General features: G+C 48.1%; 1 protein-coding gene across 4 annotated transcripts in view; it reads right to left on the minus strand.

Annotated features, from left to right (window-relative positions):
- Positions 1 to 25292, minus strand: part of LOC140389667 (uncharacterized) — a 405956-nt gene that overhangs the window by 72536 nt on the left and 308128 nt on the right. For all 4 annotated transcript variants that reach the window (XM_072474012.1, XM_072474013.1, XM_072474011.1 and 1 more), the window contains 6 exons: positions 22697 to 22819; positions 20104 to 20226; positions 16951 to 17088; positions 9873 to 9995; positions 8379 to 8501; positions 5800 to 5973 (listed from right to left, as the gene is read on the minus strand). In XM_072474012.1, the coding sequence (XP_072330113.1) occupies positions 5800 to 5973; positions 8379 to 8501; positions 9873 to 9995; positions 16951 to 17088; positions 20104 to 20226; positions 22697 to 22819 (804 nt within the window). The remainder of the gene's footprint in view (positions 1 to 5799; positions 5974 to 8378; positions 8502 to 9872; positions 9996 to 16950; positions 17089 to 20103; positions 20227 to 22696; positions 22820 to 25292) is intronic.

Consider the following 25292-nt stretch of genomic DNA (forward strand, 5'->3'; position numbering starts at 1 on the left):
TAAGACTGCAATTTCTTTATCATTCATGTCTGGATAAGGGGCAAAATTCTCCCGAAACGGCGCGATGTCCGCCGACTGCCACCCAAAATGGCGCCAATCAGACGGGCATTGCGCCGCCCCAAAGGTGCAGAATGCTCCGCATCTTTGGGGGCCGAGCCCCAACATTGAGGGGCTAGGCCGGCGGCGGAGGAATTTCCGCCCCGCCAGCTGGCGGAAACGGCCTTTGTTGGTCCGCCAGCTGGCGTGGAAATGACATGCCGGGGCGGCACATGCGCGGGAGCGTCAGCGGCCGCTGACAGTTTCCCGCGCATGCGCAGTGGAGGGAGTCTCTTCCGCCTCCGCCATGGTGGAGACCGCGGCAGAGGCGGAAGGGCAAGAGTGCCCCCACGGCACAGGCCCGCCCGCGGATCGGTGGGCCCCGATCGCGGGCCAGGCCACCGTGGGGGCACCCCCCGGGGCCAGATCGCTCCCCCCCAGGACCCCGGAGCCCGCCCACGCCGCCTTGTCCCGCCGTTCAAAAGGTGGTTTAATCCACGCCGGCGGGACAGGCAATTTATCGGCGGGACTTCGGCCCATCCGGGCCGGAGAATCGAGCGGGGGGGCCCGCCAACCGGCGCGGCCCGATTCCCGCCCCCGCCGAATATCCGGTACTGGAGACTTCGGCAACCGGCGGGGGCGGGATTCACGGCAGCCCCCGGCGATTCTCCAACCCGGCGGGGGTCGGAGAATGACGCCCCTCGTCTGTTGCAGAACATTCAAAACTGTTCCTACATTTCAAAACAATTGTGTCATGCAATACGAATTCAAGACTAAAATGGTTAATGACAACATTGTCAGAAAAAGCATAATTTGTTCTGAAACGTGTGCAGTTCTGTTCTGCTGTCTAATTTCAGCTAAGACTTTGACAGCCAAGTCACGGCAAACATTAGTTTTCATGAGTTTTGTGCCCGCAGGAGAAGGAAAGGATTCCAGGGCTTCTCTGCCTCTTGCAATAGCCCAAGAGCCTCAATTGTAAATTCCAGTTCTGTCTGCCAAGCTTTTCATGAGGCTTGTGCCCCATTAAGTATTTTCCAAGGTTAACTTTCTGTTGTTCGTGAAACCTTTTGTGAAACCATGCATTGTCGGAAATGTATGTTAAACCGCAATTTCAATAGTCACTGCAGCAAAACACAAAGTGAATATCTCATGGGAACCACAGTGATCGGAAAACTGCATATCACAAGAGTCTCTTCACAAATAAGTCTCTTCACAGTGTGCTTTTCACATTGGGCAAATCTTGTGATCGGCATTGCTGCCAGGACTGCACTGTGGCGCAGTGATTAGCACTGCTGCCGCACAGCGGCATGGACCCGGGTTCAATTCCGATGTTGGGTGATTGTGTGGAGTTTGTACCTTCTCGTCATGTCTCTGTGGGTTTCCTCCTACTGTCCAAAGATGTGCAGGTTGTCGTGTTAGGTACACTGGTCTAACACTGGCTGCAACTGGATGCAGCTTAGATCAGAAAGATACTCCAGACCTTGAAGTTAGTTCAATCAAGTTTATTGAACTAATAGCACAGTTCTCTGTGAGTTTGACTCTGCTATCTTAAGTGTGGTTACTCTGTCTGACTGAACAAGACTAGCTCTTAGCCACATGGTGGAGGTGTGAGATTGTAACAACACCCTTGACTGACTCTCTAGATGTTCATCAGTGGAAAGAGGCAGAGTGTGAGTGCCTCGTGTCTTTTATAGTCAGATCCCACCCCTGAGTGTCCTGCCTGCTTATTGGTCATGTCCTGTTCTCTATGTCCATTAGCTGCTTGTCTGTGTGTCTGCATATCATGATACAGGTCAGGTGGATAGGCCATGCGAAAATTGCCCTTTAGTGTCCAAGGATGTGTGGGGTTGGTTATGGGGCTACGGAGATAGTGGGGAGTGGGCATTTGAAGGGTTGATGCAATCTCGAAGGCCGAATGTCCTCCTTCTGTACTGTAGGGATTCTGTGGTTCTATGCTGTACCCTTCTGCTTGAATATAATTTGTGGGGTAGCTTGTTGGAAATATGAGCTGATAACAGTGTGTCGAGGAAACAGGGCATCTTGGAGCTATGAACAATGTATCTCCTTAAACCAGTGAGATTTGAGGATTGAGGAAAATAAAACAGAGGAATGATTCAGAAGGAGGGACAATTAGAGCCAAGTAAGGTACAGAATTAGAAATAAAGAGAGAATAACAATTGCATGAGGAGCAAAAGGGAAGAGGGATGAAATTCCAGGGATTAAGGCCTAAGCAGCTGAAGGCATCGCTATCAATCATTGAATGTTTAAAATCAGGAATGTGTAAAAGTCCAGAACTTGGGAAGCACAGGGATCTGAAAGAAGCGTAGGACTGAAGGAGGTTACAGAGATAGAGAGGGCAAAGATATTTGAAAACAAAGATGAGGACTTCAAAATCAAGGCATTGCCAGTTCAGGAGCCTCTGGAGGTCAGCAAGAAGCCAACGTGGAGGTGGTGACTGCTGCCAGCAATGCATCCACCCATGACTTTAGATTGAGAAGGGACCCAGGCACAATATGAGGAGTAATGAGGAGGAGATCATGGGATAGATCCATGGGGGAGGAGGTGTCAGGGAGTTGGCAACAATTACAGGGATTGGTTTGCAGTGGGACCCTCCCTTCACAGTGACAGGTTCCTCGATCAGGCATGGAGTACCTTTGAATTAGGGATCTCCTCACAGGAGCCCGCAATCAAATGTGCGAGGGTGGGCTTGTCCTGGTACTCGCATGTCACGACCCCATGCGCTTAAGTTTTTGTTTTCTTATCCTCAAGAGTGATTTCTCAAAATTAATTCCAGCAGCTTCATGTGAATTTTTAAAATAAAGAAGGGTATTTAGTGCCACACATTTACCCCGAATTTGATGCAATGTTTTACTCACTGTCGCACACAAATATTAGTTCCAGATGAACGTAGAATACTCAATCCCTTTCCTGGCGTGATGTGGAGATGCCGGCATTGGACAGGGGTGAGCACAGTAAGAAGTCTTACAACACCAGTTTAAAGTCCAACAGGTTTGTTTCGAATCACTAGCTTTCGGAGCACTGCTCCTTCCTCAGGCTCCTGAGCAAAAACATTCACCTGAGGAAGAAGCTGTGCTCCGAAAGCTAGTGATTCGAAACAAACCTGTTGGACTTTAACCTGGTGTTGTAAGAATTCTTACTGTGCTGTTTCCTGGCAGACCTGTAGGGGCGATTCTCCGAGCCGGGCCGGAGAATCGGAGCAACCGCGCCACGACGCCATGACGCGCGATTCTCCGAGGTGGGGAGAATTGGCGCCATTTGCGCCGGCGCGTTTGGCGCGGCGCCGGACGCGGGCCGCTGGAATCAGCGGGGCCGCCGATTCTCCGGCCCAGATGAGCAGAGCGGCCGCTCCGACATGACAGAGTCCCGCCGGCGCCATTCACCCCTGGTTGCTGCCGGCGGGAACTCTGCGGGAACGCTCGGGGGGGGGGGCGGCCTGTGGGGGGGGGAGGGGGCTCCCTCACCGGGGGGGGGGGCTTCGATGGTGTCTGGCCCGCGATCGGGGCCCACCGATCGACGGGCCGGCCTCTCTGTCGGCGGGCCTCCTTTCCTCCGCCGACAATGTTATATCCCTGCGCCATTTTTGTGCGGGGCAGCCTGGGGGAGGACGGCCACTGCGCATGTGCTAGTTGGCTCCTGCCCAACTGCTCACGCTCGGGACTCAAGGCACCGCGTCTTTTACGCGGCGCCGGGTCTCCGACGCCGCGCCAAGACCCCGCCCCCGCAAATCGCGCCACGCCCCTGCCAGCCCCACAGAGGCCCCAGAATAGGGGTCTGGGAACGGGCGCCGACGCCGGAGTAAAACACTCCAGTTTTTACTCCGGCGTCGGCACTTAGACTCACGTTGGGAGAATCCCGCCTGTAGTTTATGGATGAAATTGGTGCTTTAATTAAAGTGAAGGCCTGATAAAGCGAGACATTATCAGCAGGCGGTGTTGTTTCTTATAGTTGAGGTTCTGGGTAGTTGGTTCTCAGGTAAAAGTTAACCAGAACATGTTAGGGAATTCTTCTCTCGGGTGTGGTGTCCTATTTCGAACGTATTGCTGTTAATCACCATGGCTGCTTGCTGATTTGCAGTTAGTTCAATGGCTTTTGGTACAAACAACTTCTTACTGGATTTAAAAACAGGGAACAGAATGGCTCCCTCATCATGTGACTTCCTCAAGTTCAAAATTATTTTTCCAAACAAAGGATGTGTGGAGATTCCAATCACCTTGTTTTGTCACTTGGCGGCTCGAGATTCCCCAAGTCTAGTCTGGATGAGGGAAATCATCATACCACACTGGAAGGTAGGATCCACTGACATCCATGTTACACACATTAAGTTTTGATGTTTCCTTTTGCCCAGAGTGAAATAGAGTCAAGTGGCTGGAATTATATCGTCCTTTTGTGTTGATCCATCCTTAGACAAAGAAATGTGTGAATTCCCCGAGTGGCCGAGAATGTCAATATTTAATCGGGTATTTGCTTGATACATAGGATTGTCTGAATTCCAAAATACCCAAAGATCACAAGACTTGCAGTGGCCATTTTAATAGTCAGTATGTCCCCAGTTTTACAAGTATTGACTGACAATTAACAATGTGCTTGGTCAGGATGACATTAATTGGCTACTTAAGGGCCTCAATTGGTGGTTGAAAGGAGAGTCTGTCCACAGACCTTCCCATCCTACATTTTATTAGGATTGAGGCAGAAAGGTCTCATTCTTGTGTGCCATCACCATCCCCCCACCAAACCTCCCATGGGGAGAATATTAAATTTTGCTCTTTCACAAACAGTACCATGCCAGGGGATGAGCTGAGAGTGAAATTGGATGCAAACACAGGATGTTATTTTGCTTCATATTAAAGGGCAAGTAAGGAGCTGTTGGAATTCACTGGTGCTGCTTGGTTCCATGTAAGATCGCTCTGTTATATCCTGGTATGCCAGCAAAAGTGCATACTCCCTTCGTTTAAAGCAAAATGGTATCATCCAATCATTTGAATTAAGCAACCTAAATACAGCCTAGGCACTCTGAAGGTAATTGCTCATAGTTACGAGCTGATAAGCATCCTGTGCAACACTGATCATTGTGAATTATCCTAAACATCTGGGAGAATTCTCGGCCCCGGGACACTCAAAGCACGTTTCCTGAAGGGACAGAGAATCGACAAATAGGTTCGCCGCCGGCACCAGTGGGCAGCAATCCAAATGCGATGCTCCGCCAACCCTCCCCCACCCCCGTTGGCGGCGGTATCAAGGTTCACTCCCGTGCGCCAGTGGGAGGATGTAAATTAATTGCCAATCTGACACTGCCAGATCACTTGGGTGGCACTGAAAGGCTGGCAGAGGCACTACTAGGGTGCTAGGCTGGAAGTGCCAACGTGCCTGGCTGCCAGAAGGTGTGCCAGGGTACTATCCTACCCAGACCCTGACCACCCAGGGACCTCTAACAGCCTGGGAGACCCCCTAGGTGCCATTTCGCCTGTCCATGTTTGTGAAAACTAATGGTTCAAGATATTAAACTAAATATGTAATCAGAATCTTGCCCAGCGAGGGCAAGATCCAGATCACAAAGCCTTGCGAGGTCTCATTAAATCTCAACGGGCCTCATTGTGTCACCAAATCGGGTGCGATGAGATCGTTAAATCACCCCTGTGGAAGGAGCAGCAAAACAAGACAGAGTTCGAACATCACCAAATGACTATTTTAAACTCTCAATTCGCAACACATAATTAGTGCAATAAATTAATATACAGGACATACTGATTTTATGCACAAGTCTGAGTTCGCTCCTGAGATCCTCTTGATAGAAGGGTGTCAAGGAGGATTTGTAGTGAAGAAGCTGTGGAGGGGTTCTTAATAGAATATCTTGAAACCTGGAAAGTTCTATTTCTTCCTCTTCTTCATCCAACAGCCCTTCAAATTCATCATCAAGAGCTGGGGACATAAAAACATATCAGCTGAATGATGGGCTCGGAAAACAGCCCCACTGATTAAATCTTATCGAACACTTTTCTGGATCTCCTGGGACAGATTAAGTCATTTGTTATGCCAATGAACCATTTAGTGGTGGGATATGGGTTTGTGTTGACATACAATTTCAGCTGTATGATCTGGGAGTGATCAACTACTTCGCAATACGAAGGGATATTCAGTGGTTGAGTCATGTTGGTCCGTCCCTGTGCACTTCAAAATGGGACAGGAATTGGAATCGTGTTGCAGTGGCGAATGTCCCGATTGAGGGACCAGGAGTGAGGAAGACGTACACTCAGAGACTGGCCCTGTGCAATCTAGCTGTGGGCAGACAATTCGCCGAACATAATTGAGAGGCGTGGCCAATTGTGCGGCGGAGAGAGGCAGGAAGACCTCACCAATACCTCATAGTGGTCACAGGTCCAGACATCTTACTTAATCACCACCTGGACAAGCACCAACTCCCAGCAGCATTATCTTTCCTTAAGAGAAGAGGATTTTGAACTGTTGCCAGCCCCGCCCTACTTGGACCCCTGGAATTGCAAACCATCACCCTACACCCTCCCGCAGTTTGACCTCCTCTCAATCACCCTTGACCCTCCCTCCTTCACCCGAGCCCCACCTTGAGCCACCAAGTCATCCAAGGTCACCATCTTGTCAACCTAGAGCTGGCCCCTGAAACCATTGAGCTGTTCCTCAGAACCCTGGACCTTCCCTCTATCACTCTTGACCTGCTCTGGCTTCACTCGTCTCTCCCATTCCCAGCATTAGCATGTCCTCAATCACCCTTGATATCTTTAACATGCTTAAGCTGCCTTCAACAGTAATTGACTTTCCCTTTGTCGCCCAGTCTCCTAGCCCTGTTCCACATGACCTGACCTCCTTCGACAGGCCATCACCCTCCCTTCCACTGGCAGTCATGCCCGGCCTTCCTGAGCTCAGTATAACAGCTCCACCTCTGTTTTGTTATGCTCTTGTCATAGCATAAGCTGCTTCCTTGATATGCACTCTGACAAAGGAAGGTTCAGACTTGGAGATAGCTTTAACACGTTTATTAAACTATTAACAATTCTCCTACTTGGATTCGACGCTGCTGTTAATCCTGCTGTAGCTACTCAGACTGACTAACCAGTCTGCTACAATCCAAGTGGTGGGAGTGATGTTCAATCAACCCTGTGTCTATACTCACTGAGAGTCTCCACTGGAAAGAGACTGAGCATGTGTGATGTGTCCTTTTATACGGGTTGCTGTAATGCCCCCCTGTGGTAGTGTCACCTCTGTGTGTATCGTGAATGCCCATTGGTCGTGTCCTATCTTACTGACCTATTGGTTGACTGTCTGTGTGTCATGTCTCTGGTGCTCCCTCTAGTGTCTAGCTAGGTGTAGTGTATGTACATGAATCCTTTTGTGTATTTACAGTGATGTATATCACCACAACCTCTTCTCCCCTGGTCCAACAAAACTCCTCCAAAGTAGCTCCTACACACTCCACCAGAAAGACTATCTTGCCTGCTGAACACCATCTTTAACCTGCCATGAGTCTGAAGGCTGGTGCAATTTAATCAGGTGTGTTTGAATGAGATGCGTGAAAAGCGAATGCATTACAAATAGGTTCCCGCTGCTTGGTGTCAGGAAACATGATTCACCTTTAATTCATCGTCAACTTACTTCACAACTTCCATCCTGCCAATGGGAAGCTGACATTTCACCTCCCACACAAGTTTCCCAGTCGCAAAAACTTTACTAGGACCTGCCACAAACCCGTCCAGTCTCAACACCACTCACCCCCGTCCCCCTCCCCAACCCCCGAAGTTTCAACGGCAGAGCCTTGACAGCAGGGTATTTTCCTAATGTTTTAGCTGGAGAAGGGTGAATCTCATACATATGCGTGGACATGATGTGGTGCAGAGGAGCTCAAGTGGTGGGGCGTTTCTTTGACTTTCCTAATGTAGATAATCAGTACACTTAAATCCATTTGACTGGACAGATGCCTGTCCCTTTTAATCACAGTAGAGCAAACCAGAAGACGAAAGGAAATAAACTGGAGTATGGTAATGCAGCCAGAATTGTCATTTAAAATAAACCCCCTTGAATTCCATCAATTTCGGGTTAAGTTTACTCCCAAATGGGCCATGAGACAGACTTTAAAAAGTCTCATGACATATCCATCATAAGTTTACTTGAATGGGAAGATCAATTTGAACTTTCAACAGAAACAAATAGTACGAACAGAACACAAATCAGGTTTAAAGGTAAATCCACAGTGTAAGACTCATAAATTGTGCAGCTTGAGGCACTCAGCAGTTTATTCTCAGAAAGCACAGCTCAGTGGTTTGTATACTCTGCTTGTTTTAGTCATCTTTACTCACAAGTACAACTTCTCCTATTGGTGTCCAGTCTGTATCCTCCCTGACATGTACACTGATAGGATCCAAGGGTGTTTATACACACGTGGTCACAGCCAGCATTGTCTGCTGAGCACTCATCCACATCTATAGGCAGAAATAAGAACATAAGCATAAATAAGTAAGGAATAAGATAATGTCATTTGATCCAGGAGGCCAGCTCCTTCTATAGGTCATTTGCAATCCATCCTATTGTGGACTGCCATCCATTTAATGCCCTGAGGGAACGTTCTCTAGGCTGTCAAGAAAATTTGCAGAATATTTGTCTGCAGTAACAACTCTACTATTCAAACCTAGCTGCCTATCCACCCAACAATATGCTCCCTATCTGAGCAACAGAGACACATCGGTGTTTCAAAGCATTTTTGAACCATTCCATTGCCAAGCAGATAGGAGAGAGACTCTTTGAATATTTGCTGGACTGTTCTCTCTTCTAAGCGACATGTTTTAGAAAAGCTCTGTTAAATAGAGAGGGTTGGAAACGTTTTTTTTGCCCTACTTTCGTCTGCCTAAACCTCGAATCATCCTTAGATCGAAGTACAAGCAAGTAACTGTACCCGGACCTTGGCCTTTGTAAAGTATCAAGAACAGGATAACCTAGAATGGCATCTTTTTCCAAAATTTCCTCCCACCACCACCTTAGTTGAGACTGAAGCCTCCTGCATGGCCCACATGTTTATCTTAAATGGAAATGGATTGTAAGATTTAATGAACAAAATAAAAACCGTTTTGCAATTTGAATAACATAAACTGGTGTGAAATGAGCATAAATTATTTTAGTTCTTAATGATGCTACAGGTCTGTACAATAAATTGACTGACTACATTTCCAACACCACATTGCTGAATGCATCATTTCCCAGAATATGCACAGAAAACGACCACCAAATGGAGAAACAGAAAGTGGCGGATAGCAAGGAATGTAAGGATGTCCCAGGAGGTAACTGAGACAATTCTTCTTGTTTCCATCATCTTTATATTAACCAGATTGCTTTTCAGTTCTATTACCACATAAACTCCATTGTCTGGCATTGACATTGGATAGAACTGTGTGTTTTCATAGGCTGCATTTTTCACCAAAGCTCCTGAAATGCAAACAATTGGACAGGAAGGGCTGTGGTTTCGCATAGATACTTGGAAGACATGCACACAAATCATCAGATTCCCTGTCTTGGCAAAGCATTAGGGATTCTGCAGAAAAATATACTCTGAAAAACAAACAGTCCTAATTAAGCTTTTCAAGGACAGAATAGTTGGTGTTGCCTTTAGGATTTCCCTCCCCCTCATTTTATGCATGTCCTTGCACAATATGACATCTCTGCTCAGGAGGATACAAAAGCAGACAGTCTGTTCCCAGATGTTTGCACTCGTGCTCTGTAAAGTGGAACTCAAGCTCCACACAATACAACCTAGATGCAGAGTAAAGCTCTTTGGAATTTTGCCTTCGCCCTCACTATACCATCACAGCTGCATCCATCCATGTTCAGCCTGTATCCTGCTCGACAGCTGCATTCATAGCCTCCAGGATTGTTATTGCAGTCTTGTGCACAGCATGCTGTGTCAGTCTCACACTCATTGGAATCTGAGGGATAGAAACATTAGGAGCAGTCAACTTCATAGCAACTTGAACTCAGAATCGTGCAGGGCACAGGAAACACTGACTCAATCGTCAAACCTCGAGAGGAAGATTCATATAGGTCAACCCTACCATGAGATCTGTGAGTCAGACACTGTCAGGCTACACCATCATGGTATCAGTTGGGTATAAAACAAGGGACTGTAAGATCATGAGTTTACGTTCATACAGCAACAAGCCTTACTATCATGAAGTCAGTTACTTATAATGCCCAGAAAAGTAAGTACAGATAAGGAAGCCATTTGGCTTATTTAATTATCCTTCCATTAAAAAAAAGTTAGTTTTGAGCACTGAAAACTAAATAAAGCATGACTACAAGACAAGGGGGCATGAGTACAAATTAGGGGGGGACCCTGCCCCTGACAATGTCGGAGGCGACGATCTCTTTGATCCTGAAGCGGGATAAGGACCCACTGCAATGCGGGTCGTATAGGCCGATCTCGCTCCTCAATGTAGATGCTAAGTTGCTGGCAAAAATGTTGGCTACGAGGATTGACGACTGTGTCCGGGAGTGATCCACGAGGACCAGACGGGATTTGTAAAGGGTAGGCAACTAAATACCAATGTGCGAAGGCTCCTAAACGTGATAATGATGCCATCGGTGGAGGGAGAGGCAGAGATAGTGGCAGCTATGGACGCGGAGAAGGCCTTTGACCGAGTAGAGTGGGAATATCTTTGGGAAGTGTTGCGGAGGTTTGGGTTTGGAGAGGGGTTTATCAGTTGGGTTAAGCTCCTATATAGAGCCCCGGTGGCGAGTGTGGTTACGAATCAGCGGAGGTCGAACTATTTTCGGCTGCATCGTGGGACGAGGCAGGGGTGCCCCCTGTCCCCCTTGTTGTTTGCACTAGCAATTGAACCTTTGGCCATGGCATTAAGGGAGTCTGGGAAATGGAGGGGGGTGGTCCGAGGGGGAGAGGAGCATCGAGTATCGCTGTATGCAGATGAGCTGTTGCTGTATGTGGCGGACCCAGTGGAGGGGATGGTGGAGGTCATGCAGATCCTAAGGGAATTTGGGGACTTTTCGGGCTACAAGCTCAATGTAGGGAAGAGTGAGCTCTTTGTGGTGCATCCGGGGGAATCAGGGAAGAGGGATAGACGACCTACCATTGAGAAGGGCGGAAAGGAGCTTTCGATATTTGGGGATCCAGGTAGCTAGGAGCTGAGGGGCCCTGCACAAACTTAACTTGACGAGGCTGGTGGAGCAGATGGAGGAGGACTTTAAGCGGTGGGACATGTTGCCACTCTCTCTAGCGGGCAGGGTACAGTCGATTAAAATGGTGGTCCTCCCGAGGTTTCTTTTTGTATTTTAATGCCTTCCAATTGCGATCACTAAGGCCTTTTTTAAGAGGGTAGACAGGAGCATTAAGGGCTTTGTGTGGGCGGGTAAGACCCCGAGGGTAAGGAGGGGGTTCCTGGAGCGTAGTAGAGATAGAGGAGGGCTGGCGTTGCCGAATCTGGGTGGCTACTACTGGGCAGCCAACGTGGCGATGATCTGTAAGTGTGTGATGGAGGGAGAGGGGACGGCATGGAAGAGGTTGGAGATGGCGTCCTGCAAAGGAACGAGCCTGGGGGCGCTGGTGACGGCACCGCTGCCGCTCTCGCCAGCAAGATACACCACGAGCCCGGTGGTGGCGGCAACGCTAAAGATCTGGGGGCAGTGGAGATGGCACAGGGGTGTGATGGGAGCCTCGGTGTGGTCCCCGATCTGAGATAACCATCGATTTGTCCCAGGAAGGATGGACGGGGGGTTTCAGAGCTGGCATCGGGCAGGGATTAGAAGAATGGGGGACCTGTTCATTGATGGGACGTTTGCGAGCTTAGGAGCGCTGGAGGAGAAGTTTGGGCTACCCCCGGGAAACGCTTTCAGGTACATGCAAGTGAGGGCGTTTGTGAGGCTGCAGGTGAGGGAATTCCCGCTGCTCCTGGCACAGGGGATTCAAGACAGGGTGATTTCGGGCGTATGGGTCGGAGAGGGCAAGGTGTCGGCGATATACCAGGAGATGAAAGAAGAGGGGTAGGCTTTGGTAGAGGAGCTGAAGGGTAAATGGGAAGAGGAGCTGGGGGGGGGGGGGGGGGGGGGGATTGAGGAGGGTCTGTGGGCTGATGCCCTAAGTAGGGTTAATTCCTCTTCCTCATGTGCCAGGCTTAGCCTGATACAATTTAAGGTTGTTCACAGAGCGCATATGACGGGGGCGAGGCTGAGTAGGTTCTTTGGGGTGGAGGACAGATGTGGGAGGTGCTCAGGAAGCCTGGCGAACCATGCCCATATGTTTTGGTCATGCCCGGCACTGGATGGGAGTTGCGAGGACTATATCTAAGGTGGTGAAAGTCCAGGTCAAGCCAAGTTGGGGGCTAGCATTATTTGGAGTAGCGGACGAGCCGGGAGTGCAGGAGGCGAAAGAGGCCGGCATTCTGGACTTTACGTCCCTGGATCTTGTTAGAAAGAGGCGAAGCCCCCCGGTGTGGAAGCCTGGATAAATGATACGGCAGGGTTTATTAAGTTGGAGAGGATAAATTTTGCCTTGAGAGGGTCTGCGCAGGGGTTCTACAGGCGGTGGCAACCGTTCCTAGACTATCTCGCGGAGCGTTAGATGAAGTACGGTCAGCAGCAGCAGCAACCCGGGGGGGAGGGGGGGGGTATCTTTCTTGGGGGGGGAGGGAGGGGGAAGGGGAATTTTCTGGGGGGCATCTGAGCAAGAAAATACATGAATGATCCGGAAAACTGATATGTACGGGAGGAATCCAATGTACAAAGTTCTGTATCATATTGACTTGCCATGTTCATGTCTTGCTATGCGAACTGTCTTTCTTTTTTGTTACGGGGGGTGGGGTTTGTTTGTATGGTTGAAAATTTTGTTAAAAATTCTTAATAAACATATTTTAAAAAAAAAATTAGTACAAATTAATAAACAGCAAGCAAAAGAGAAAATGCTGGAAAATCTCAGCAGGTCTGGCAGCATCTGTAAGGAGAGAAAAGAGCTAATGTTTCAAGTCCAGATGACCCTTTGTCAAAGCTAACAGGCATGGAAAACAGGACATATTTATACTGTGGGGTGAGGGAATTAAAGTTGATTGATAGATACAGAAACCAAGGGAAAAGAGTGCTAATAGCCACAGGAACCAAGGGGAAAGAGTGCTAATGGCAGTCCCCAGAGAGAATACAAGGTGTGAAGGCCAAACAGCAGAGAAACTAAAATTAGAGGGTAAGCTGCGACAGATGTAGGGAGAAGAGAGAAGCAAAGGGGAGAAAAGGTAAGGAGAGGGGGGATAGATAGGGCGGGCAATATATATATATATAAAGAAAGACAAGAAAGAAATAAAAGGTAAAGGACAGTTAAAATGAAATGGAATGAAAACAAAGGGGTTTAGGAGGGATAGAGCTAATCATCTGAAGTTGTTGAATTCAATGTGGAGACTGGAAGGCTGTAGCGTGCCTAAGATGAGATTCTGTTCCTCCAGTTTGCGTTGAACTTCACTGGAACATTGCAGCAGGCCAATGGGATGTTAAACATGGAAGAGGTAAAGGGGCAGGTTTTACACCTTCTATGATTGCATGGGAAGGTGCCAAGGGTGATGGGAGAGGTGTTGGGTATGGTGGAGGAGTGGACTAGATTATCTCAGAAAGAATGGTGTCTGTGGAATACTGGCAGAGGGAGTGAAGGGAAGATGTATTTGATGGTGGCATCACGCTGGAGATGGCAAAAATGGCAGAGGATTATGCTTTGCATATGGAGGATGGTGAGGTGAAATGTGAGAACGAGGGGGACCCTATGCTTGTTCTGGGAGGCAGGGGAGGGGGCTAGGACAGTGGCGCGGGAGATGGACCGCACGCTGTTGAGGGTCCAGTCAACAACTGCAGGTGGGAAATCATGGTTCAGGAAGAAGGAACACATTTTCGAAGCACGGCTTTGGAAAGTGGCATAATCGGAACAAATGCAACGGAGGTGAAAGAGCTGAGAGAAAGGGATGGAGTCCTTACAGGGTGTAGGGTGCGAAGAGCTGTAGTCCAGATAGCTGTGGCAGTCAGTGGGCTTTTAATAGATATTAGTAGATAGTCTATTGCAGGAAATGGAGACAGAAAGATCAAGGAAGGGAAGGGACATGTCTGAGATGGACCAGGTGAAAGTGATGGAGGGGTGGAAACTGGAAGCGAAGTTGATGAATTTTTCCAGGTCCAGATGAGAGCATGAAGCGGCACCAAAATAGTCATCGAAGTACCGGTAAAGAAGTTGTGGGAGGGGACCCGGGTAGGCCTGGAACAAGAATGTTCCACATACCCCATAAAAAGGCAAGGATAGCTAGGACCCATACGGGTAGCCATTGCTTCACCTTTGATTTGGAGAAAGTGGGATGGGTTAAAGGAGAAGTTGTTGAGAGATAGAACGAGTACAGCCAGGCGGAGGAGAGTGGTGGTGGATGGGAATTGTCCAGGCCTCTTTCGGGGAAGAAGCAAAGAGCTCTCAGGCCATCCTGGTGTGGGATGGAGGTGTAGAGAGATTGCACATCCCTGGTGAATAGGATGTGGTTAGGGCCCGCAAACAGGAAGCTGTCAATATGACGCAGGGCATCAGAGGAAACCCGGATGTGGGTGGGGAGGGAACGGACCAGGGGAGTGAGGATGGGGTCAAGATAAAAGGAAATGTTTGGTGGGGCAGGAGCATGCTGACTCAATGGACCTGCCGGGACAGTCCTTTTTGTGGATTCTGGGAAGTAGGTAAAAGCGGGATGTCCAGGGTTGGGAGACTATGAGGTTGGAAGCCACAAGGGGAAGGCATCTGGAGGAAATGAAGTTGCTAACAGTGTTGGAAATAATGGCTTGATGGTCAGTGGTCTGGTCATGGTCCAGGGGGGGGTAGGAGGAAGTATCAGCGAGGTAGAGGTCAGTACGCTAGAAGACAACAGGCCCCCTTTGTCGGCGGGTTTGGACCTGACGGAGTGAAGAGAGAAAAGTTCGGAAGAAGTAAGGAGCAAACAGCACGTTCAGAACTAATTATGATGCACACCTTCACTCAGGTGAAGATGAATAGGTGGAATGATCTTAGCCAGGTCATTCAGTCCTCCAAACTAGCAATTAACCTCATGACCCTACCCTGACACTACTTTCAGTTGGCCTCACAGTAGGAATTAAAAGAACAAAAGAACCTTGGGCGCGATTCTCTGCTCCCGCACCGGTTGGGAGAATTGCCTGCCGCGCCATTTTTCCCCGCGACGCAGGTCCGACGCCCTCCTGTGATTCACCCAAGCGGCGACAACGGCCCCATCGAGTTCTGCACGGGGCAGGTTGGAGAATCGCCCGTGACACCCAAAATGGCGATTCTCCGCTACACCCGCTATTCTCCGGCCCGGATGGGCCGAGCGGCCTGCCCAAATCCACACCTGGTCGCTGCCAGCGGGAACAGCGCAGGAACGCTGGGGGGGGGCGGCCTGTGGGGGGGCGAGGGGGGTTCTTTCACCGGGGTAGGACTCTAAAGGGGTCTGGCCCGCGATGGGTGCCCACCGATCGGCGAGCCGGCCTCTCTGAAGGAGGACCTCCTTTCCTCCGCGCCCCGCAAGATCCATCCAACATCTTCTTGCGTTGCGGCCTCGGGGAGGACGGCAACCACGCATGCGCGGGTGACGGCAGTTACACAGCGGATGATGCAGCACCGCTTTTATGCGGCGCCAATGCCTAGCGCGCGCTGACGACGCTGCTTTCGCGACATGCCCCCCGGGTTTCTCGCGGCCCCAATCCTAGCCCATTTTCGGGCCCTGAATCGGTCGAGATTGGGGCCGTTTCGCGCCGTCGTGAATCTCGACGGCGCAAAACAGTCCCGATCTCGACCGATTCTGGGCCCGAAAATGGGCTAGTATCGGGGCCGCGAGAAACTCGGGGGGGCGTGTCGTGAAAGCAGCGTCGTCAGCGCACGCTAGGCATTGGCACCGCATAAAAGCGGCGCTGCATCATCTGCCCCTAACTGGCGTCACCCGCGCATGCGTGGTTGCCGTCCTCCCCGAGGCCGCCCCGCAAGAAGATGTCGGATGGATCTTGCGGGGCGCGGAGGAAAGGAGGTCCTCCTTCAGAGAGGCCGGCCCGCCGATCGGTGGGCACCGATCGCTGGTCAGACCCCTTTTCAGTCCTACCACGGTGAAAGAACCCCCCTCGCCCCCCCACAGGCCCCCCCCCCCCCCCCCCAGCATTCCCGCACTGTTCCCGCTGGCAGTGACCAGGTGTGGATGGCGCCGGCGGGAAGCCGTCGTTTTGGGCAGGCCGCTCGTCCCATCCGGGCCAGAGAATAGCGGGCATAGTGGAGAATTGCCATTGTGGGTGTCCCGGGCAATTCTCCGGCCTGCGCCACGCAGAACTCGATGGGGCCGTTCTCGCCGCTTGCGTGAATCGCGGGGAAAAATGGCGCGCCAGGCGATTCTCCCAACCGGCGCGGGAGCGGAGAATCGCGCCCAGAATCCCTACAGTGTAGAAGGAGGCCATTTGGCCCATCGAGTCTGCTCCAGCCCTTGGAAAGAGCACCTTACTTGAGCCAATGCCTCCACTCTATCTCCGCAACCTAAGGGGCAATAAGTGGCAATTTAGCGTGATTAATCCACCTAACATGCACTTCTTTGGACTGTGGAAGGGAACCCGAGCACACAGAGGAAACCCATGCAGTCACGGGGCGAAAGTGCAAACTCCACACAGACAGTCACCCGAGGCCAGAATTGAACCTGGGACCCTGGGACCCTGGAGCTGTGAGGTGGTAGTGCTAACCACTGTACCACCATGTCACCCAAAGGAATGTTTAACATAGTCTTTTATGCTGCCCTCTAATTGGGCTTTAGTTGTGTTAAAATATGCAGATGGAAAATTAGCTGCATGTTATATTAATAACTCCACATGGCTTTGAACCAGGCTTGACTTTTTCAGTACCAAGGCATGTACGTCCATCGGAATCCAGTAGATATCCCTGGTTACAAGAACAGGATGGCCCGTTGGTTGTGTGTTTGCAGTGGTGAGTACATCCACCATTGTTCCTCTCACAGCTGTTCACAATCTCCATTTCAATACCTGTCAGGTGCAATATAAACATTACATCAGCCACTCAGAATCATGGAACCAAAAGTCAAAGGAGATCCCACTGTAATTTTGACGAAAATCCAGGTGAGACCTGGTCACAACTGAACTCTGACACATCTAGCAGTTTCTGCTTTGAGTTGCAAGGGATGGAATGTATGTCTGCCCTTACAAAGCAAATATTGGGCAGGGTGCAGCTATCAGGAGTGGGGATTTCCTAAACTGGCAGTTCCCATATTCCATATCGACAGTCAGGTCCTGGGATTTACACGGTAACCAGTATGTCTCATGGGGTGAGACATGCCAGCAGGTAGAAGGGAGTTTCTGGGTTCTGCCAGTGGAGCCCGGCCCAGACAAATAGCCTGGACATCCAAAGAAATTAAAACAAAGTTTGGAAATGCAACCTGATCAACACTTTTGTTACAATAATTGGGATCGAGGCACAAGCATCTTTATGCTTTGTAAGGGAAATGACTGACAGAAGATTTCAGTCTTTATGTACAGATGGAAGAATATAAACCCATTTCCCAATAACTCAGATATACAAAGAGAATTCCATCCACAGTAGCATTTATCTTGTATGCATCACTATGATGCAGAATTCCTTATCCGTTACAATGGCAGAGAAGTCAGGTTGATTGCAACCTGTCACTGCACAAATTTGTTTACCATGAATTTTCTTTGAAGTTAACTAAAAGAAAAATCATTTTGCAAAACGTTTACACAGTAACAACTGGTTCTAAAAGATTGTTATAATCGACTCTTCATATTGAGACACTGTACCTCATTGCTCTTGTTTTGACATACCTGTGCAATATATGAGAGAATGCTCTGTAATTGGGTACTCAGAATGTACTATATCATGGTCTACTCATCATGGGTAATGCCTAACTTCAATTCGCAACTCTGAAATTACCCAGGAGTAGAATCTGATCATGTAGCAGAATTGCGATTCCAAATCTATACCTGTCACTTGTCATGATATCATAGTTCATCAGCTATATCTGTGTGACTGTACTCATGCCTGGGTCATAAAGTGTGGCTTCAAATCCCACTGCAGAAACATGAGCATGTCACTTAGGATGGAATCTTCCGGTATTTTTTCAGAATGACCGATTCAGTGAGGAAAAACGGCGTGTAGCTCTCCAGCTGCACAGACAGGGTTTCCCTCCATATTCTCTGGCAGCCAGTGCACAGAGAATCTGGGGGACGTGGCTTTCGTCGTCACTCTGGCGAGGCGGGGCTTGGTAATGCCGGCTCCACAGAGATCAGCGCGCCATCTTTAAAAGGTTTTAATCTGCGCTAAAAATAAACTTCCCTACTCCCCCATGAACCCGGGGGGTGTGGTGGGGTGGCGAGGTGGACCACTGACAAGCGTTGGGACAACTGGCCACCCATTAAACATCGATGTACTGTTATGGGCCAGGGTTTAGAGAACCCCAAAGTGTATCATGGAGTTCCCCTGACCCACAACTTTTAATAGATTGTGGTATGGGGAGCACACGGCCCACTCTACAGGTGTGGTACAGCAAAAATGGAAAAGTATTTTTTTTAAAGCAAATCAATGTTTATTCTATGAACTCAAGTTAACCTTTTTAAAACAAACAGTGAACATCTTAGCAATCATTAATTCAAGGGCCAAAGGGCCTATTCTGTGCTGTACTGTTCTATGTTCTATGTTCTAAGTAACCCTTTAAGCTTCCCAAACAACATCCAGAAGACAGAAGAAACACCTTTCAACAGAATACATTAGGTCTACATTCACTACTGAGAACATTTATAATTCTGAATTCACCAAATGATCAAGAGATAGGGCGCGATTCTCTCCGAAATGGAGACTAAGTGTTTGCACCGTTGTGAACGCCAGCGTAAAACGGGTGCGTGGACGACTGATTCTGGCCCCCACAGGGGGGCAGCACAGCGCTGGAGTGGTTCACGCTGCTCCAGCATCGCTTCCCGGTGCCAGAGTTCCCGCCGGCAGCGACCAGGGGTGAACGGCGCCCGCGGGACTCTGCTTTTTCCGTGTGGCTGCTCGGCCCATCCGGGCCAGAGAATCGGCGACCCCGCCGATTCCAGCGGCCCGCAGCCGGCGGCAGGGCGGCGTGGCGCGGTTGCGGCGATTCTCTGACCCGGTGCGGGGCTCGGAGAATCGCGCCCATAGTCTTTTGATGGCAGAGAGAACAGCAGTACACCTGCTTGGTCTGGCTTCAGCTCCAACACTGAAAACGAAACTAAAACGCACCCTGCAGCAACAGCCTAAAACGAAAGTAAAAAGTTGACAGACAGCCCAGCTCCACCCACTCTCTGACATCACTGCAGTAGTAAACACCCATTTATTAAAGGCACTCTCATTACAGATATTTATATACACACCCATTTGTAAACACCCATTTCTTAAAGGTACTCTCACATGACAGTACCTCCCCCACCCCTGCCCATCCCATCCCACAAGCCACAGGGCATTCCCCCCATCATAACGTCAACCCCACAGAAGCATCAGCAGGCCTCCCCACAAGCATTGAACCGCACTCCCCTTCCCCTACTGAGGCAGTGGGACACTGATGTGGCAGCATCTGTGGAGAGAGGGAAACAGCCAATGTTTCAGGTCAATGACCTTCCATCAGGCTTGCTGAACTTTTCCAGGATTTACGATTTTTATTTCACATTTCCTGCATCTGCAGTGTTTTGCTTTTGTTCAGTGACTGCACTTCAAATAAACTTCATTGGCTGCAAAACACTTTGGAGTGTCCTGACCTTGTGAAAGGCATCAGATAAATGCATGTTCTGTCTTTTCTTTACCTGGCTACTCTGCTACCTGACCGAGATAACTGATCTTGAATGTCTTTGAGAGAAAAACATTAATGCAAACCATGCTGTGACATGGCTGTGGTGCAGAACATCACCATCAATTGCCATCACTTTTGTTGATGGCACTGAGAAAGTGGAAGACAAGAAACACGCTGAACACCTTGCTGATTACACACGTCAAACTTGATTGACAGTACTTACGGTAACACTGCTTCCCATCAGCCCCTAGCTCAAATCCAGGATTACAGACGCAGCTGAATGACCCCAGGATATTGACACACTGATGAGCACACATTGCAATTCCTGTGGTACACTCATTAATGTCTGCAAAGAAATGGTCAGGTATTAACAGGGAAAACAATGAAGCACTCATCACACCAAAAAATAATGTGCTTCACAGGGAGAAAGAGATCAACAGGAAAATAATGCCCTAGGTGATAATAAGCAGGCCTTCCGTCATTGTACATTCCATTAACCTCATCCCACATGCTGCATTCATGCATTAAATAGTCATTTTATTTATTCAATTAAAAATATTTCCAATACCGGTGGTTGCTCTTCACAACTCTCCAATGGCTCATGATCACAGCTTCATGTGCAATGACTTTCATGCATTGCCCACTGCACAGATGCCTACTTGTAGAAGCAATGTTTACTCAATAAGGTAGGTTTTAAGGACACTAAACAAACTTGGAATCTGAGACGGTCACATTTCCAGGATGGATGAATTAATGCTGCAGTGTTGTGCAACAGGATGGAATTTGACCCCCTGTTGGACTACATCAGCAGGATCAAATAGGGCATTAAAACTTTGTGGCATAAAGCAATTTATGGCATTAATGGAGTAGTTTCTCTTCGATTTACAATACCACCATTGTTTACTGGGAACCCACTCACCACAAATAGTTTACAAACGGACAGTTACTGGGGCAGTAACTGTGTGCTTGAGAACCATGAGGGGAGCAGGAAGCTGCTGCTGAATACTCCAACATGGGCTGCTGTTTAATTGAGTGTTGGAGCCATTCCTGATGCTTGAATTTTCTGCAGTTAGTACCAATGCCAGACAACTGTAATGAAACTGGAAAATTTACTTTGGAGTTACTACGCGTGGTGCTCGACCCATTTCTAGCCCCATGAGAGGTGGTGAGGGGGCAGAGGTAGCCACAAGCCACCCAGTGTTGACGATGTAGGTGCATATGCCTCTGCTCAATACATAATGGAAAATGTTTTGCATCTCGGAGAGCTCTGTTGCTACCGAACTATAATTCACAACACTATAGTACACTATAATACGACACGGAGGTACTCGGTCAAGATTTCACCCAAAAGATTTTCATTCCAACAGAATGAATGGGGCAGCACGGTAGCCTTGTGGATAGCACAATTGCTTCACAGCTCCAGGGTCCCAGGTTCGATTCCGGCTTGGGTCACTGTCTGTGCGGAGTCTGCACATCCTCCCCGTGTGTGCGTGGGTTTCCTCCGGGTGCTCCGGTTTCCTCCCACAGTCCAAAGATGTGCAGGTTAGGTGGATTGGCCATGATAAATTGCCCTTAGTGTCCAAAATTGCCAGTAGTGTTGGGTGGGGTTACTGGGTTATGGGGATAGGGTAGAGGTGTGGACCTCGGATAGGGTGCTCTTTCCAAGAGCCGGTGCAGACTCGATGGGCTGAATGGCCTCCTTCTGCACTGTAAATTCTATGAAAACGTCGGAGCATCCCAAACAACCAGCCGCACTTCTCAACTTAAGATGACGAAAGCCTACTTTGAAAGATCTGCGAGCAAAATCAATCAAACAAACTAAACAAATTCAGTTATCTAACAGGAAGCAAAGTTTATGGTGCTGATCATTAACTGAGGCAATGAATAAATACGCCATGCACAGGATTCTGTGGGGTATTCTTCCAAACACTGTAACAGTGTGTGATAAAAGAAAATGGTGTTGCTGAGTCATGGAGATAGTGGTGTCCTGTCATTTTCAAATGCACCCTGTCATTGGACCACTCTAAACGCAAGCACCAATGGCCAATTTAGGTAATTCACCCTCCATTGTAAGTTCGGAACCACTCTCACCCCCCCCACTCCCCAAATTTCCATTCCGAGCGATGTCACTGTCCAGCATTTTACTTAGCTTAATATAAATGTACTGTGCCTCAGGTGTGCGAGAAGCATTAAGGGTGCAGTAACTGTGAACACTTTAAACCTAGAGGGATCACTATCCCCTTATTAAACACCACATTTGGTCAATATATTAGAGCAAGCATAATGGGCTAAAAAAATTACAGGACTGAAGCTATAATATCTCTTGTTTTGTTTTCTTACTTAGTTCTGCAATCTGAAGCAAGAGTAATTTTAAGCCATGGGGATGTTCCAATGTGCTCCTATATAGGATAATGGAGGTTATTGCTTATTTAACAGAAATCCCTGTTTAAACAGCAAGATAAGAATTAAAATCCTCACACTGCAGTTGTTGAAATGTCAATTAAGAATTATTTCAATGAAAGGGAATAGGTATTAGCCCTTGATGATCATGCAATGGAAGCAAAGAATATGACTGGGTTAAAATTCACCTGAGGAAGGAGCAATGCTCCGAAAGCTAGTGTTTGAAACAAACCTGTTGGACTTTAACCTGGTGTTGTAAGACTTCTTACTGTGCTCACCCCAGTCCAACACCGGCATCTCCACATCATGGGTTAAAAATGGTCTTTGAGTATTGAGCTGGTGGTTGCCACAACTGTTTAAATCACCCATCGTGATCTTGTTGACATTCCTCAAGAAACCAGTCACTCTTTCCTTACCATCACAGCTTTTTCCATTCGTCATTAGTTGATATCCAGGATTACAGTCACATTGTGCGATTCCAGCTTCACTGCGGCATATGTGGCCACACCCAGCATTCCTCTCAGTGCATGGGTCTTTCACTGGTGGTGGTTAGAAAACAAACAAATAAATAAACTCCCAGAACTTCACTTGGTGTACTGAAGTGCAATTTATTGCAATATTCTTTTTTTTTTTAAAAAACATTTTATTAAGGCATTTATGGTTTTATAACAATAAACTACACAAATACTAAGGTAAACATAATTCAGTGCGTAAGAAATCCCTCCATCTCCCACTGCTCCCGCCTACTCTAGACACAAAATAGCCTAACGCCCCCCTACCGCCCCCGCTTATTCCCTAACCCCACCTTATTGAATCTGCTGACAGTTTAGTTCCAGCTCTGAACGAACCCTAACCTTGATCCTCTCAGGGTGAACTTAATTTTCTCAAGTCTGAGAAACCCTGCCATGTCACAAACCCAAACCCCTGATTTCGGGGCCTTTGAGTCCCTCCATGGTAGCAATATTCGTCTCCGAGCTACCAAGGAGGCAAAGGACAAAACGTCAGCCTCTCTCGCCCCCTGGACTCCCGGGTCTTCCGACACTCCGTAAATCGCCACCTCTGGACTTGGTGCCACCCTCATCTTTAGTATCATGGACATGACATCAGCAAATCCCTGCCAGTATCCCCTAAGCTTCGGGCATACCTAAAACATGTGCACATGGTTTGCGGGCCTTCCCGCACACCTCACACACCTGCCCTCCACCCCAATAAACCTGCTAATCCGGGCCACCGTCATGTGCGCCCGGTGAACCACCTTGAATTGTATCAGACTGAGCCTAGCACATGATGACGATGTGTTGACTCTACTCAGTGCATCCTCCCACAGACCCACCTCTACCTCCCCACCCAGCTCATCTTCCCATTTACACTTTAGCTCACCTATCTGGGTTTCCTCCCACTCCATAAGTTCTTTGTAGATTTCCGAAAGCTATCTGTTCTAGAAACAACCTTGTCCTGTATCCCCTGTGGCGGTAGAAGCAGAAAGGTCGAAACCTGCCTTTATGCAAAATTCCTTATCTGCAGTGTCATGTGAGAGTACCTTTAAGACATGGATGTTTAAGCAATGTACCTTGAAGAAAACAGTGACGTCAGAGAGTGGGTGGAGCTGAGGTCAGATCAGCCATTTTGAAGTTTGAGTTTGAAAAAGAGCTTGTGTGTGTCTGTGTGTTTCCAGCGAGCTGCAGTTTGTAAAGAGCTTGAGAGTGTCTGTGTTTGCAGTGAGCTGGATCTCTGCCATGAAAGACTATCTCTGGATCATTTGGGTGATTTAAACTCATAATAGTAAAGCCTTTAACCTGATGTAATTCTGTTTAATGGTGTTAAGTCTCTTGGAAGTTTGAAGGAACATTTTGGGGAATTATTTACTGTTGCAATATTTTCGGAGTTATCTTTGAAGTAAGGGGTGTTAAGAGATCCAATGTTTATTTAAGATGTTAAGTTGAGTTCATGGAATAAACAGTGTTTTGTGTTTAAAAACCCACGTGTCCATAATTGTAATCCCACACCTAGGGAACAAGCCGTGTGCTAGGAAAAGCAACAAATACATTAAAGGGGGAGGTTGGTTGAACTCCATGATACATTTTGGGGTTCTGAAAATGCCTCACCCAGAACAATTGGGGGCTCAAGGGGGATAAAAGTCTATCTATTGGATTGGCTTTTGTGAACTTAAAGACAGTGAAGGATTGTTGCTTTCCCGGTGTGGTATTTTAGTTTAAGTGGGGAGTGTGGTTTGGACAATGGCCCTTTCAGAGGCTCAGATGTATTTGGGGGTGGAGATTGTCACACACAGTACTTTACGGACAGAGACGAAAAGCAGACTGTTGGGTCTGGCAAGAACATTGCAGTTAACATTACCTGACAAAATGCGAAAAGATAAGGTAATTATGGCGGTGGTTAAGCATTTTAAGTTGCCTGAGATAGAGTTTGACTCATGGGAAATGGCAAAAATTCAGTTGCAAATTAAACAAATGGAACATGAGAAAGAATTAAAGCGGCTTGAATATGAGAGTGAGAGAGAAGAAAAAAAAAGAGAAAGAGATAGAGAGGAAAAAGAAAAGGAGAGAGAGGAAAGAAACAAAGAAAGAGATAGAGAGGAAAGGGAAAAAGAGAGAGAGTTTGAACTTCGGAAAATGGCTCTGAAACATGAAAATCAGTTAAAATTGACAGAAGCAAAGGGACACGTACAGTTGGAGGAGATGGATGAGGATAATGAGACAGAGCGTCATAGTCGAAGACGTGGTGGGTATCTATTTAAATATGTCCAAGCATTGCCAAGGTTTGACGAGAAGGAGGTAGAAGCCTTTTTCATTTCATTTGAGAAGGTAGCTAAACAAATGCAATGGCCACAGGACATGTGGGTATTACTGATTCAAACAAAGCTGGTAGGTAGGGCTAGTGAAGTGTTTGCATCACTACCGGAGGAGTATCTGGAATGTATGAGGAGGTGAAGAAATCCATCTTAAGTGCATATGAGCTAGTGCCTGAAGCTTACAGACAAATGTTTAGAAATTT

Source organism: Scyliorhinus torazame, chromosome 14 (assembly GCF_047496885.1).
Source record: "Scyliorhinus torazame isolate Kashiwa2021f chromosome 14, sScyTor2.1, whole genome shotgun sequence".
In the NCBI taxonomy this organism is placed as follows: domain Eukaryota; kingdom Metazoa; phylum Chordata; class Chondrichthyes; order Carcharhiniformes; family Scyliorhinidae; genus Scyliorhinus; species Scyliorhinus torazame.